This window comes from Phocoena phocoena, chromosome 13, assembly GCF_963924675.1.
Source record: "Phocoena phocoena chromosome 13, mPhoPho1.1, whole genome shotgun sequence".
Lineage (NCBI taxonomy): Eukaryota > Metazoa > Chordata > Mammalia > Artiodactyla > Phocoenidae > Phocoena > Phocoena phocoena.
This window is the reverse complement of record NC_089231.1, coordinates 78,957,011-78,969,266: the sequence shown is the minus strand read 5'-3', so window position 1 is coordinate 78,969,266 and position 12,256 is coordinate 78,957,011. Positions and strand designations below refer to the sequence as shown.

At 46.9% G+C, this 12,256-nt stretch overlaps 1 protein-coding gene across 1 annotated transcript in view; it reads left to right on the top strand.

The window, feature by feature from the left end:
* The window catches only part of KSR2 (kinase suppressor of ras 2), a 398,943-nt gene that overhangs the window by 285,322 nt on the left and 101,365 nt on the right, over positions 1 to 12,256 (top strand). The window contains exons 6-7 of the mRNA XM_065889764.1: positions 9,164 to 9,233; positions 12,156 to 12,239. Coding sequence (XP_065745836.1) covers positions 9,164 to 9,233; positions 12,156 to 12,239 — 154 coding nt within the window. The remainder of the gene's footprint in view (positions 1 to 9,163; positions 9,234 to 12,155; positions 12,240 to 12,256) is intronic.

Here is a 12,256-nt window from a genome sequence, read left to right as displayed (position 1 = left end):
GATCCATTTTCCTAATGAGATTCTTCTGGATTTCTAGATTTCTTTTGTATTTTATTATCTTATTACATAAACTGATTTTGACATTTCAAGATGATCCCTCTCCTCTTTCTAGACCATAGCAGTAAAATTATATCAAGGGGAAATTTGAGGGGATACAGGGAGAGGGAAGGGAGATGGGTTTCCTAATAGGTCTAGTTTTTAGAATCGAGGGAAGATGCATAATTAGTACCAGTCCCCACCTCCAGTCCCTGGGGTGGTGTCATGGAATTAGCGGCCCATTGCCTCACTTCTCCTGTCATATCCACTCCCATCACCCGCCGCTGCCGCCACACTGCCTGCACATATACCCAGACTACTGTTAACATTTTAGATTCTTCGTCTGTCATTCCCACAAGGAAGATGATTACTCATGTGGCACCCAGGTGTCCCATTGTTTGGTTAGGAGGTTAAAAATCCCTGATACACTTCAATAAACTCAACAGTGGGCACATTATAAAATGTAATGAAATGCCTCAGCCATCTTCCCTTTCTTTACTGCAATGAAATTTAATTGAGGCCATATGAGGGGGCTGAGATAAATCACAGCTGATGACTCCACCCTTCACCCGTCTCACTGGGAGAGGGCGTGATGTTATCACTGTTCACATGTGTGATTTATGGGCAATTCAGGGAATCCCAGCTAAGCAGTTACCTGCCGGGATTCAGACGCCAGGTGGTGATGGTTTTTTAAAAAGGGGAGCATGGTTTTGAAGGAGGGAGTTAGAATCAATACATCCTAGTTTTCCCACTAGATCCTGAAGGTAATTCCAGTTTGGTTTCACCGTTTAAAAAAATTTTAACCGAGCCTTGGGCCAGGAGGAACAGGTGATGGAAGAGAACTTTGATTCTAACTCACTGTGAGGTCTTCCCCTCACATCCTCTGCACTTTTCTGCCTCTTGCCTCACATGTCAGCCTCTCTGTGCTCCCATTTGCTCAGTGCTCTCACTGCTCACCTGTCCTACCGAGGTAGGCTTGTACCTGGAGCCACTCCCAGGAGAGCATTCATCTGTTCTCCTTGACCATGACCAGCACCACCATCTCCCCTTTGGTAACTTACATGTCCTCCAGGTCTTCTCTCTGCTTTGATAAAGTGACAACTGGATAATCGTATTCATTAGCCCAGGCAGAAGCAGTGAGAGGAGAGAGTTAATTTTCCTTTCCCTCTGTCTTCATGAGCTGACATGGATTTCAGCAGTGGCATGTAATCAGAGACATTGCCTCATCACAGATTATTCTACCAGGAGGCGGTGAGGGCTAGAAAGAAAACAGGCTTGGGGTGAGACTGGGATAGGTTAGAACCTTGGCTGGGCCGCTTGATGGTTCTACTCTGCCTGGCTCTTCTCTTCTGTAAAATGGACATTGAAACAACACACCTAGGATTAGGCGAGCAGAGGGGTGACACCACGTGGTCATGCACACTGTGGCTTGGAAGCTGCCATTTGTCCAAGAATTCCCACTATGTAAGTGGCCAAAGTGGGTCTATAACCCAAGTCTTCTGGCTTCAAAGAAAAAAGCCTTTCATAATGTATACATATATCAAACCATCACATTGTATACTTTAAATATCTTACAATTTTATTTGCCAATTACACCTCAATAAAACTGGGGAAAAAAAAGAAAAAGGGAAAAATTTCTCCACTAATCAGCCAAGGAAATGAGTTACACAGCTCTTAATCAGGAGTTGACACACTTTTTCTATAAAGGACCAGGTAATAATTATACCTGGCTTTGTGGACCACATGTTTCTGTCAGTTACTCAAACTCTGCTGTTATAGTGCAGAAGCAGTCACAGACAGTGTGTAAATGAGTGGGGGTGTCTGTGTGCCAATCAGACTTTATTTACGAAAGCAGGTGACGGGCCAGATTTGGCCTGAGGGTCATAGTTTGCCAACCTCTGTTCTAAGTCATAGTCCATGGAGAGCTTTGTCAGGTTCTAACTGGTGTGTTAATCCTAGAGGTAGAGTGATGGTGACAATGACAAAAGCAAGAATAACAATAATATGTCAGGCACTCAGCTAAGCCCTGTTCCAATTATATTACCCCACTTCATCCTGCTAACAATTCTGTGAGGGAGATATCATGGCCCCTTTTTTACAGGAGACAAAAACTGAGACTCACAGAGGTGAAAATGCCCAAGGTCTCATAGCTAATAAGTGGCTGAGCTGATGCTTGAACACAGGTCTACTCGCTTCAAAGTCCCACACTCCATGGAGCAATTTGATAACCTTCCCATTCAGAAATGAAGTCTGCTGCTCCGTCTTTAAAATAGGCCTGTGCTCAAGGCGTGGTAGCCGGTTTGAACCCCACACACATACCAATTGGTTTGACCCCGATACCTCCATTCCTGCAGTCTTCCTATTTCTGGGCAGGTAACTAAACCATTGCCCTTTGCTTTGCCTCAGTGCCATGCGGAATCCCTAAGCATCTCCTCTGAAGGGTCTCTTCCACCAAGAGCGAGCAGCACAGCCTTTGCTCACCCCCAGCATCTCTTCTGCCTATTTCTTCCCCCAAGACCTGCGACCCAGGCTCACTCTTATCTACTACTCACCAGTGCTGAGTTGTTCCCTAGACACCTTCACAGTGATCGCAAGCCCGCAGGTGATGAAATTTGCATCTTGAGAAGTGGGTTGTAGTTGTCTCAGGGAGAAAATTATGTCCATCTACACAAAGAAACTCAATTCGGCCCCGAAGCACCATGGTGCTGTAACCTTTAGAGATAGCACAAAGACTTTTAGATCTGATGTATTTGAATTGGATATTAAAGCAAATAGAGTTGTTCCCCGCTATGTGAATAACACTGTGAACAGCTTTAGTCAAGGACTGGTTGCCACCTTGGATGAATCAGTGGGATTTTAGCTGGTGACTGGCCTGTGGCCACAGAAGAAAAGTTGAATATGCTCTAAGTTTTATTAATTTCAGGACCCTTGGAGCCTAAAGAAGTTGCTGCTTGATTTGAAGGCAGCACCATTGTTAAGTTCTCAGTCTCTCCTGTCCCTGGGCTAGAAGTTGAAGGGCAGCTGGACCTTCCATTTCATTTGCGGCATTTCTGAGGATGAGCTCTCAGGGTGGACTGTCCTAACTCAAACCCCAGCTCTCCCGCCCGGAATGGAGTTAGGAGATTAGATGAAATAATACATCTAAAGCATTTAATCTGAGTCCTGCCAAATAGTAAGTACTCAGTAAATGTTAGCTGTTATTATTAATAGTACTATGTGCTCAGAGGTCTTTATCTCCATGGAAACATTTAAGGATGGGATAGCTCCTCTTCTAGCCAATAGAGTTTAGAGACTCAGAGACTGCGATAGACGGTTTCTTGTGGTCGTTTCCAACTCAAGGACTGCGTGATTTGAACAATAATTTTTACGCTTGTCTCAGAAGGAGACATAGCATAGGAAGGCAGTAGGGTGCGGGGGTGAAAAGCAAGGCTTTAGTTTTGTAGGAAGCTGGGGTCAACTCTCAAGTCCACCAAATACTAGCAATAGGACTCGGAACAATTAATTATCCTCATTTTCCTTATCTCTAAACTAGGGATACAACCTTGTAGGGTTGTTTGGATTAAAGGAAGAAACAGCTCCAAGAGGCGAATCCCCCCTTGGGATACGTACAAGAAGTCAGACTGTGCATTGCTCCTGTACCAGCCAGTGGACTGAGTACTCTGGGATATGGTTTTTTTATTGGGGGCTGCAGGTGGGATCATGACATGACAGCTCAAGTGAGAAAGACCTGGCCTGGAGGCTGAATGGCCTTGTAAGGGTCAGGGCTGATGTTTTGGACCCCAGCGGAGGTGGGGAGCTAGAGGAGGGGGTGGGAGTGGGGCCGTCCTCTTTCTGTCATAGCCTGGCAGGCTGCTCTCCCCTCAGCTGCCAAAGGGAGCTCTTAAATGCGTAAGACCCTGTGCAGCCTCCTGCCTGTGTTCTAATGCACTAGATGGTTCCCGTTGCCTTAACACAAAGTCCTGTTTTATTTCCTTCACGGAATGTGTCACCTTATGTCTCCCCCTGTAGACTCTAAGCTCAGAAAACTTGACTATCTTGTTTGCCATATACCCACCCCCAGTTCCGTACCTGGCACACAGTAGAGCCGTCTCAGCTTCCTACGGCTGCTGTAACAAATTACCAAAACTCAATGGCTTACAAGAAAATACATGTATTATCTTACAGTTCTGGAGGTCAGGAGTCCAAAAACAGTCTCAGGGCTAAAGTTCAGGTGTCTGCAGGGCTGTTTCCTTCTGGAGGCTCCAGGGGAAACTCTGTTCTGTTGCCTTTTCTAGCTTCCAGAGGCTGCTGCATCCCTTGGCACTTGGCCCCTTTCCATCCTCAGAGCCAGCGAACATCACATCTCCTTCTCTGACTCTGACCCTCCTGCCTCCCTCTTTCACTTGTGATTACATCAGCCCTACCTGGCTAATCCGGACTAATCTCTCGTTTCAAGATCCTTAACTCAATCACATCTGCAAAATCTCTTTTTGCCTGTTAAGTCATATATTTTATGGGGCCCAGGGATTAGGATGGACATCTTTGGGGGTGGCGGGTACGATAGTAGGAATAAACAACATACTGTGACATTGCTTTCTGGGCCTCTGAGGCCCTTTTCTGAGTTTATAAGGTCTGGTTCTCATTGTTTCCTTTGCTTTCCCCAGACAGAGGTAGGAGGCACAGACAGTACAGGATGGGTTGAACTCCGTGTATCTGGAGAGCAGTCTGGACTAGAAGCATCCAGTTTGTTCCTCTCTGAGGTTCAGATCACCACTCAGTCACTTTTTAGCTATAGACAGTTGCTTATTGCTTCTAAGCCAGTATTCCCATCTGTGAAATGGGGATGAAATTGGCTGTCGTTTATTGAGCCCCAGCTATGTGACCTGAATTTAAAAAACCCAGTCCTGGCCTTTACTTGCTGTGTGACCTTGGGCAAATGGTATAACTTCTCGATTTCCTTGTTGGTGCTGTGGCACCGATGATAACGGTTGATACATCACATGTGCACACACATGCAGTGTATGGATAAAATGAGATAATATATGTAAAGGGCTTATTTGGCAATAGTGCTTGGCACATGGTAACACTCAACACAGAGCATATTTATTATTTTTCTTATTTCTCATTTTTATAATTCATACCATTATTCTTATTTCTTTCTTCCTCTTCTTTTCCCTCCTTTTCCTTTGCTTTATCATCACCCATTTTTACGTGATGTCTCTGTGTTAAATGTTTTCAAGAGTTTTCCCCATGCCGGACTCTGTTAGCCTGAGTTCAAACTCACCAGGTCAGAGCCTGAGTTTTTCATTTCATCATGGCTCAACCTACCGTGATGCTTTATTAATATTGGTTTCTTCTATCGTGGCTTCTGTTTGACTATCTGGCTACCAAGCTGTCAAAGACCAAGCCTCCTGGTTTCTCCCCTCCTGTTATACAGAGGCACTTTTGAGAGGGCATCAACAGTGGGACCTAAAGGAGGGAAGAAAAGCACTCCTTCTCTCCAGCCCTCTCCCTTGCCATGCACTGCAAATGAAAATATCTGGGAAGAAATGTCTATTATTCTATCCCTGGAACCAAAGGCACCAGGGATAGTCATAATTCTGTCTCCGTGTCTGCGTGTCTTGTTATCAGAAAATTAGAGTAGAAAAGAAGCTTTTGTTCAGCTATGGAGACATCTTAATAGGCACTTTGATTGTTAAACAGAAGTTTCCATATCAGTTTAATTGCTATAAGTGCTGTTTGCCTTCTCTGTTGTGATAAGGCCTCCATTTTCATAGATTTTCCCTTTAAACAGTTTTCCTTTGCTTTTAAGGCTTGCATTGGCAAGTTTAAGGAAATCCAAATGAAGAAAGTAAAGAGAAGATCTCAGAGTTCAGATCTGCACACCCAGGGACGAAGCCGTGTGGAGGTTGTTATTGCTGGAGACTAATGTTGTCGCAGCCGATGAATGTAACTGACGGAATTTGCTCCTTCAACCAGATATTGGGAGATGAAACCAAACTACCAAACTTAATTACATCTACTTTTTCAAGAGCGTGCTGTAATTGAGAATGAGAACAACTAGGATATGAATCTAACAGTGAGATGTGCTTATAATAAAAGAGGATTTGTTCTCTACTGAGTTGAGCTTCAGAAGTACCATCTCAAGATTGTGGGGAGAGGGAGGGGGTGGGGAGATGGCTAGAGAAGTGAAAAACATCTCAATCAGGGTTTCTCAGCCTTGGCACTATTGCCATTCGGGTCTAGTTAGTTCTATTTTTTTTTTTTTTTTTTTTTTTTGCGGTGCGGGGGCCTCTCACTGCTGTGGCCTCTCCCGTTGCGGAGCACAGGCTCCGGACGCGCAGGCTCAGCGGCCATGGCTCACGGGCCCAGCCGCTCCGCGGCATGTGGGATCTTCCCAGACCAGGGCATGAACCCGTGTCCCCTGCATCGGCAGGCGGACTCCCAACCACTGCGCCACCAGGGAATCCCGGGTCTAGTTAGTTCTTTGGCGTGGGGATGTGTCTTGTGTATTGTGGAATGTTGAGTAGCATCCCTGGTCTCTACACATTAGGTGCCAGTAGCATCCCCACAACACCGCCCCAATTATTTGGCAGTATCTCCAAACAATGCCAAATGTTCCCCCGGGCAAAAGTGCCCCTGATTGAAGATGCTGATATAGGAGCTTTTGGAAGGCTCGGGAGCAACTGCAGAGTTACTCCTTGAGGATCTACCAGTGCCCGGCTGTGTGACCTTTAGCTAGTCACTGCACCTCTTTGAGCTCCTGTGTCTACCTTTGTGCAGTGGGAATAATGAGAACACCGACTGCATAGAGGCAAAGCTTCTGCGTATAAACTGCACAGAATTATGCCTACCACATATTGAGTGCTCAGTAAATTCACTGTTTCTATGATAAGAATCTCAGATTCAGCAAACACGTGTTACGTACTTACTTTGTCCCAGGTGCTTGCTGTGCTATGAGGCAGTGATGCAAAGATGAAGATGTGGTCCCTGTCCTTGTAGGAGTGGCAAAAATATGGAGACTTGTTGGTACTGCCTTATTCTTCACCCATGGCAGATGTTACTAATCGGTCTCAATGCTCTTTCCTCTTGAGCCTCAGAATCCTTCTCAACACACTTTCCTAGACAGCCACTACTAACATCCCATGAGATGAAACCCCTTTGGCACTCCTCACTTTGCAGATTCCCCATGAGGAGGCTGTGTATCTGAGCTAACCCTTCCTCTCCAGCATAGCCATTCCACCTCTACCCATCCCTGGCACTGGAGAAAGCATCTTAAGGACTTAGCAGGTAGCAGCATCCTTCCTTACAAATCTGACTTCAATCCCCTGCTCTCTCTCTCCCTCTCTTTTAAAATTGTCTTTCTTTCTTGTCTTTTTTGCTTCTCTCAGAAGCCAAAACAAGTAATAAAATGGGCTTGGACTTGATGACATTTAGTTTTTAGTTAAACTAGAGGAAATTCCACTGGCTCTGATTCTGAGTGATATATCATGCTGTCTCCCTCTTTCTCTGGCCTTTGGGGCTTGGGAAATCATTAGCTCTTCCAGAAATGGTCCCAGCTTTACAAGGGCAGAATTGGGGTTTCTGGAAACAGCTTTCAGATGGCTGTTGACAGTGTCATTAGACAGAAGAGAGGAGTGAATGGGTTAGGGTTAAATGCTCCCTGATCGGTGCAGACATGCCCAGCTCCCCAGTGAGCGTGCCACTCCATAACAACTGCTGTGAAAAATGAGGCATGTATTTGCAGCTCTGTGGACAGGGATCTGGCTCCATCCATCTGGCCTGAGAAATGAGAGCTGGCGTGTGGGTCAGCCACTTCCTTCTCCTCTCCTCTAGCTGGTGGAGGTTTCACAGGCCGCACCGGTCCATTTCTGCTGTTGTTTCACACCTCTCTGGGGCCTGTGAGGTCTGCGAGGAGGGTGATGTGGGCAACCAGGCAGTGGCGTGAAGGTGGGGGCTGGTGCCCAGAGGCTGTGGAAGAAATCCTGGAACTCAGTCAGTGGTGGAGTGATAGTGTGGGTCGCTGGGATGTAGCCTGAGGCGTGAAAGAAAAGACCAGATGGGCATAGGCACCCAGCCTGAAGTCTGTGTGATTTATTGTTTCTTCCTCGTTCCCATTCATCCATCAATTTATCCATTCATCTAGCTGTCCATCCATCCATCCATCCATCCATCCATCCACCCACCTACCAATCCATCCATCCGCCTACCCATCTGTCCACCTTGCAACTCATCTGTCCATCTGCCCACCTATCCAACCATTCATCCATCCATCCATCTACCCACCTACCAATCCATCAACCCACCTCCCCATCTGTCTATCTACTGACTCATCTGTCCATCCATGCACCTATCCAGACATTCATCCATCCATCCGTCCACCCACCCATCCACCCACCTACCCACTCAATCATCCATTCATCAATCCATCCACTTTTTCCAGCATGAGTTTAGGTGGTACATAGTTAGACGTATTTTAAATAGTTACTTATACAGAAAGTGATATTGGTTTTCCATATAGAGTTGCTTTGAGAATAAATGTGTTTAAACAAACAAGTCAACCTAAAATATTAAGTAGATAATTTTATGGGTTGTACAGGGGCATGACAAAAATTAGGAAAGCGATACTTGTACAACTGGCATTTGGAATCTGCTAAGTTAGAACTTTGCATACACAGGCACGTGTTCTAGGTCCCTTAAGCCTGGATTCACAGCTTCTGTGTGATCTACAAGGTGTATGATCTTGAGCACACGACTTCCTCTCTCCAAGCCTCAGCTTCCTCACCTGGAAGGTTGCTGACAATCCCAAACCTTGTTTTGAGGATGTAACGAGCTCAGGCATGTGAGTCACATGGCACATGCCTGGCACACAGTAAGCACTTGGTAAATGGGAGCCATGCTCAGTTCGATTCTTCCCCCAGCTGTTTTTTTTTCCAGGCACTGCCCCACCCGGGGGACCTTGTGTGAGTTAAGGTAACACAAGCTAAACCAGTTTTCCATTTGGCTTTGGTTTAGCAAGTGATGGCGGCCAGTGTCCTTCCTGAGGCCAGTGAGCCTCCCTCTTCCTTCTGGGGCTTGGTGGGAGCCCACCCCCACTTCCGATTCTCTGTGTAACAGGACCTTCTCCTCCTCTCTTCTCTCCCTGCAGACACACTGTCAGTGCCACGCTGGTCCCCACAGATCCCTCGCAGAGACCTCGGCAACTCCATCAAGCACAGGTAGGCTGGATTCCTGGCTGCACCGGGGCCCACCTCCCAGCACAGGGAGGGCTGGGACCTCTGGCCCCAGCGTGGGGAAAGGCTGGCAGGCTGTTTTGCCCCAGCTCCGATATCACCATGCTCTTCTCTCCTCCGCCAGGCTGAACCTCGATGTGGCAAGGGACTGAGATGTCTGCTTCACCTGGCTCATAAACTTAACACCTACTGGTTAAAAGCCAGGGCTTTGGAGTCAGACTGGCCTGTATTCCAATCCCAGCTAGTAAAGCTTTGCAACCCTGAGGAAGTTACTTAACCTCTCTGAGACTCAATTACCTCATCAGATATTTCTGACTACTCATAGGGTGGTCGTGAGGATTAAATGAGATAATATATTAAAATGCTAAGCAAAGGGCCTGGCACATAATAACCACTCAGTAAATGGTATCAATATTAAGACAAATGCTTGTCCTAATTTTGGGTCTCCCCACCCAGAAGACAAGATTGCAGGCTGAAGTCAGAGATGCTCACTTTCTGCTGAAGCATAGGTCAGTCCAGGGCTCCAGCCCTGTTGGGTGCCCGGGACAACCTCTCCAGGAGTACACCTGCCCTTTTCAGGAGGAAGATTTCTATCTACTAAGTCATCCCTTATACGAAGTTAACTTTCCACATTTTATCTCATTATCCTCACAATCTGTTCACAAACTCAGTGGGGTAAGTAGCACAAGTGTGGTCATGTCCATTTGACAGATAGGGAAACTGAGTCCCTGAATGATTAAGTGATGAATCTACAAGCTAATTAACCCCAGCATTTTGTGTTCTTTTGCCACCTCTGCTGAGAGCTTTCTTTGCACGAGGCCTCTGTGACCAGCAGAGAGTTCACTCATTCATGGTTTCTTTCCACTAGTATTTATAGAGAATATCTGTACCGGGGCTGCAGCACTGAACACGACGTAAGGCTTTCAACCTTGGGAAACTTGAGGTCTAGTGGAGGGATAGACAGTTAACAGACCATGACAGTACGGTGGTGGTGGGGATCAGGGCTATAAGTGGGGGAGGCAATTCCAGGGGCAGACACGTCACCATAACCCGGGGTGAGGCAGGAATGAGCACATTCTCCCGGAATGGCATCTCGTCAACAGTTTTTGAAAGAAATATGTTGACAGGATAGTTGTTAAGACTCAAATGAGAAAACGGTGGAGGAAGTCGTGAGAAATACATGATAGACACGTCAGTGGTCAGGCGGTGAGATGCAGAGGGAAAGGCATCAAAAAGAAGGGCCTTGTTTTGTTTGCTTACAGGCTGCTCCCTGGCTCAGCTTCACCTCTGGATTGGCCACACCCCTAGCTCGGCTCCACCCCTGGATTGGCCACACCCCTGGCTCAGCCACGACACTAGACTCTAGCACCCTAATGTTAGACCTGGTGGTACCTCAGATTCAAATGCTGGTGCCGAGAGGAGGAAAATGATCTGATGATCTTGGGCATCAGGAACATCTTAGAGGAGCTGGCACTTGGGATGCCTTGTTACTCTCCAGTCTCACCCTGTTTCTCTCTCTGGGCTCCATGCCAGGATGGAAAGACCTAGACTCATCCCAGCCTCGGTGAAAAAATGAAATTAAAATCCCATACCATCCGCTGTCCTCAGAGTCACCTCAGCCACAGCTTGGAAGAGGGATTGCTGATCCCAGGGATGGGAGAGGGCTGGAAAGGAGAAGGAACTCCCACCTGCCACTCATACTCTTGATTCCCATGCTGCTGGCTGGTGGATGAAACACGAGTCCGTTTGCCATTCCCCAGAGCTGACAAATCCTGCAAAATACATCCTGCCCCTCTTGCTCATCCTGCTAAAGGGGCAGAAAGGGACTTAACCAACCCCCAGTCCAAAACTGGAAAGGGAGTTTTCCTGGCCACAAGAGTGTCTCTTCAGAATATTGCTATTTGCTTAGTTATGGAGGCTTTGGGCTGCAGATCATTCTGTTGGAAGAGTGACTGACCTAAATCAGGCAAGATGGTACAGCAGAGGGATGCAGTCTGGCCCTCAGAATTCTTAAGCACCAAGTTACATAATCGCTTCTGATTTTCATTTTGACACTGTGAGGCAGTGGAGATTAGCTACACCTCCTGCGGAAGGTGACAAAAATTGAAGATGAGAATTAACTCTGACCTGGCAACCTTCAATACTTTTCTTGGGGCCAGCCCTGCTGCTGCCTGGTATCTCATGAAGAGGAAAGCACCCTGGCGGCAGCAGGGGGCCCCAGAAGTTAATCAAATGCATCTCTGTTCCCACTGGTTCCTAGCTGTATATCAGAAACCCCTACACTGCCTTATGTCTGCAGCAAGTGGTGGTGGCTGGGGAGCGAGGTGGGCTGATGTCCAAAATGGCTTTCCCTTTAGGGCCCTCTTCTCTGCTACTAACGTTTGCAGTCTCCACTTTCGGGGGGATCACCCCTTCTTGAAGCTTCCCAGGCGATGTAACTAGCAGTGATGAGGAATAGACCACCGGGGGGCCCCACCTTGCTTTGTGGTTCTCTGAGGACAGTTCTAGCCCTATCCATCTGTCTCCAATCTGAACTTGGCACATAGTAGACCTCCAGGCAGGCAATGTTTGTTGAACGACTGAATGACTGTTATGAATGTTTGGGTAGCAATACAGTCACAGCCCAATTCAGTGAGCGCTTTCTGTTTACAAGGCACTATGTAAAGCCCTTGCACTGTGCATGACCTTGTTTAATCCTCTGAACAACCTATGAGGTCAATACTGTTATTATTCCCACTTTACAGATACAGAGACTGAAGTTTAAGCAACTCGATTAAGTCACCTATCTCTGAAGAAGAGGGGCTGGAATCCAGGGCCCATGTTCTTATCCTGTCAGTGGTCATCCTTCTAGAGATCCGTCAGTCTCCATCACCTTGGCCTTGAACACTTTCTGTCTCTTTCCCACAGGTTTTCCACGAAGTACTGGATGTCTCAGACATGCACAGTCTGTGGGAAGGGGATGCTTTTTGGCCTCAAGTGTAAAAACTGCAAGTAAGTGGCTGTTCCTG